This window comes from Etheostoma spectabile, chromosome 7, assembly GCF_008692095.1.
Source record: "Etheostoma spectabile isolate EspeVRDwgs_2016 chromosome 7, UIUC_Espe_1.0, whole genome shotgun sequence".
NCBI classification, from domain to species: Eukaryota; Metazoa; Chordata; class Actinopteri; order Perciformes; family Percidae; genus Etheostoma; species Etheostoma spectabile.
This window is the reverse complement of record NC_045739.1, coordinates 10,250,345-10,254,124: the sequence shown is the minus strand read 5'-3', so window position 1 is coordinate 10,254,124 and position 3,780 is coordinate 10,250,345. Positions and strand designations below refer to the sequence as shown.

At 41.3% G+C, this 3,780-nt stretch overlaps 1 protein-coding gene across 1 annotated transcript in view; it reads left to right on the top strand.

Moving 5' to 3' along the window:
• The window catches only part of acvrl1 (activin A receptor like type 1), an 11,790-nt gene that overhangs the window by 6,302 nt on the left and 1,708 nt on the right, over positions 1 to 3,780 (top strand). The window contains exons 4-9 of the mRNA XM_032521292.1: positions 958 to 1,169; positions 1,256 to 1,355; positions 1,446 to 1,592; positions 1,695 to 1,970; positions 2,643 to 2,840; positions 3,618 to 3,748. Of these exons, the coding sequence (XP_032377183.1) occupies positions 958 to 1,169; positions 1,256 to 1,355; positions 1,446 to 1,592; positions 1,695 to 1,970; positions 2,643 to 2,840; positions 3,618 to 3,748 (1,064 nt within the window). The remainder of the gene's footprint in view (positions 1 to 957; positions 1,170 to 1,255; positions 1,356 to 1,445; positions 1,593 to 1,694; positions 1,971 to 2,642; positions 2,841 to 3,617; positions 3,749 to 3,780) is intronic.

Here is a 3,780-nt window from a genome sequence, read left to right as displayed (position 1 = left end):
TTAAAAAAGTTTAAGCCAAGACCCCTTAACTGAAAGAGAGACGGCCAGGGGACCCCCTACTACATATTGTATAATATAAAGTTGCATATTAAACTGGGCCTACAATAAAATGTAGGATGGATTAATGTATACATACCTTTACATACATACCTTTGCATACCTTTTTAGTGCATTTTAAGCTATTAAAATAATATATAAAGCTTAATTGCCGACACAGGTCCATATTACACATCATAAAGTATAAAAAGTATAAAAAAGAGATTCAAACATAAATAATAATTCCATATTCGCCTATAGGCTATATAGCCTATTGCACCAATGTTGTCTTAATCTAGAAGTGTATCTATAACAGCTTTTTAGAGGACTGACTAGGGCTTCAATAATACGGTACTCTGACTTGTCCAGACGACACATAAATCTAAACATTAGTTGTCTTAAGAGTGCCTTACAGGTTGGCACTCTAGTGGACACAAACAATTGACTGGAATAATTGTGAGCATGATTTTATAAGTTACACATACATTTGACATAGTGAATTCCCAACATATCCTGTATCTGTGGATGGCTACCTTAGTGACTACCTTACCTATAGGCCAGTAAGGTAGGGGATTTGTATTTTCTAATAATAATTTTGACTCATGTTAAGAAATTTTAATTGTTTTTTTATTTAATCTTTCAAAGATAAACAATAATATGGAGCCTCTGAGAACCCCCTGTTGAAGATCCCTGCTCTAGATAGTAACTGGTTCCCCCTTGTGGTCAGTTTAAGCAAATAGATACTGTGTGGCTTTCCTTGTTTTGGACTGATGATGCACTGAATGTCATGTTACTAGCGTGTTTAACTTAAATCAAAGATAATTCCAAACCTCTCCTCCTTAATGTTCTGAAATATTCTCAACGAAAATGTGTGTATGTGTGTGTGTTTGTGTGTGTGCCTGAATGGTTATGTGTATCCATATGGAGAGCCGACAACAACGCCCCCAGAGCTCAGTCGCCCAGAGCTGTGGATTACGTTGTCTTTGCTGCTGTTAATCACAACTGTCAGCATGTGTGGTCTGGTGCTGTTCCTGCGCTTCCGACGTACACATGGCAGATTGAGAAATGATGTCCATGGTGACCAGGATGCCACCATGCTCAAGGTTCCTGATGGAGATGACCCCACATATGGCGTAAGAAACCTAAAGCAAAACACCATCGAAAGATGTTCAAGTTTTTGAATGCTCACATTTGGATTATTTCTGTGTCTCTGTCTCAGGACATCTTTGATGAGTTTTGTACATCAGGGAGTGGGACAGGGTTGCCCTATCTGGTCCAAAGGACTATGGCCAGACAAATCTCACTTGTCCACTGTGTCGGTCAGTCTCCTTTACCACTGCTGCTCTTCTGTGCCCGTTTTTTTTTTTTTATTACTTTGCAGACATGTAGTTGTATCATTCTGTTTACAGGTAAAGGCAGGTATGGGGAGGTGTGGAGGGGAACTTGGATGGGGGAGAGTGTGGCTGTCAAGATCTTTTCCTCTAGGGACGAGCAATCCTGGTTCAGAGAGACAGAGATCTACAATACTGTACAGCTGCGACATGACAACATACTAGGTATGGCAGCAGATTAAAGTTCAAAGTATGTTTACTGTGAAAAGAAAGATGCAGTGTCAAAAAGAAAGACATTGAAATCGTGAAATTATATTCTGGCTTTAGGTTTCATAGCCTCCGACATGACATCCAAGAATTCTAGCACCCAGCTGTGGCTCGTCACCCACTTTCATGAGCTGGGTTCGCTCTACGACTTCCTGCAGTGCAACAGCTTGGAGCCTGAGAGCTGCCTCAAGATGTGCCTGTCTGTGGCTTGTGGCCTGGTCCATCTTCACACTGAGATTGTCAGCTCCCAGGAAAAGCCAGCTATTGCCCACCGAGACCTGAAAAGCCGAAACATCCTGGTAAAGCGGAACGGACAGTGCTGCATTGCTGACCTAGGTGAGGGTTGTGTAGAAGCAAGGACAGCAAAATCACAATTAATCCAGTAGACCAGGGGTCTTCAATGTTTCTTACGCCAAGGACCCCTTAACTGAAAGAGAGATGGAGCAGGGACCCCCTTCTACATATAATGTATAAGATGAAGTTGCATAATAAACGGGGTCTACAATCACATTTAGGGCGGCCTGAAGCCTTTATACGTACCTTTGTTGCATAGAATCATAAGCTATTAAAATAGCCTTATAATTGTTGGCATGGTTTATAAATCATGTTTATACGTTTTATGTTTTTTATATGTATAATACATGTGGCACAGTGAATCCTTAGGATTAAATGTATCTGTGGATTGCCTTAGTGACAACCTAGGCCAGTAAAAGTGGGGATTTATATTATCTTATAACATGTTGGATTCATGGTAAGACTTCTGAAAAAACTTTCTAAAATTAACAATAATTTGAAGGGCCCCCATTCACTCTGAGGACCCCCTAGGGGTCTCGGACCCCCTATTGAAGATCCCTGACATAGGCTTCTAGTTGTATGTATTTTCAACTTGCTGATAATTAGGATTATGGTGGTGAGACAAAACAGCGGTTTCATGCTGATTTCAATAGTTCTGTAATTTACTATATATTGAAAGTTTGCATCCGTTCTCTGTGCCTACTTTCTCGTCAGGTTTGGCTGTGATACACTCTCAGTCTCATGACTACATTGATGTGGGCAACAACCCTCGAGTGGGGACAAAGCGCTACATGGCCCCTGAAGTGCTGGATGAGACTATTCGTATGGACGTCTTTGAGTCCTACAAGCAGACTGACATCTGGGCCTTGGGCCTGGTCTTCTGGGAAATTTGCCGCAGGACCATTGTTAATGGTAAAGAGACTGTCACTTGCAGAGATTTTAGGAGATTTACCTATTCAAACTTCAGGAAGAAAATGGTGCACAGTATATTTATATATCAATGTGGTTTCTCTGTCATGTCTGTCTAGCTCTGTATACATAAGAGACAGTCAGTTCTATGTCTCTCAGCACTCCAGTGTTTTTCTAGTCTGTGTCTACTATCCTCTCCCATGATTAGCAATGCAGTAATTATAAACAGTCTTATCTGGTGTCAGCACTCACTTATACATAGTCCAGATGCCTGTGCATACAAGTTGTAGACCATGCACACACATTGGCACAAACACACTAAGTCCAGATATGAACACACACACATATACACACACGTACATACACACACTCAGCAGACCTTCAGAACTCGTCCCAGTGTAGTCTCCAGGGAATTGATATCTTTATCCCAGCACTTTTGTAGAGTCAAACATACTTTACGAAACTCCCACCACAGACTATCTTGATTTACAAGTGTGCTATTTCAGGCCTTGCGTAAAGAGAGATGTATGTTCTGAAAATGTATAAGGAGGTAAATTAGGGGTTTAACGGTTATCTACTCAAGAGGTTGATAATGAGGTTTCTTACAATATGATGAGATCTGAATACACAACACACACACACATATATTACATGGTATTACAGTATACCCACTGAATCCCACAGCCAAGACTGTTGTCGTAACTGTTTGGTAGTTGGTATTCTGCTCAACTGGGGAAGAAACTGCATATTGAGTTTTTTTTCTCTTTTGAATTGTTTTAGGAATCGTGGAAGAGTACTGCCCACCCTTTTTTGACATGGTGCCCTTAGATCCCAGCTTTGAGGAGATGAAGAAGGTGGTGTGTGTGGACCAGCAAAAGCCCAGTCTGCACAACAGACTCCATTCCCATCCCGTAGGCCATCTGATGACACGCACCCACACGCA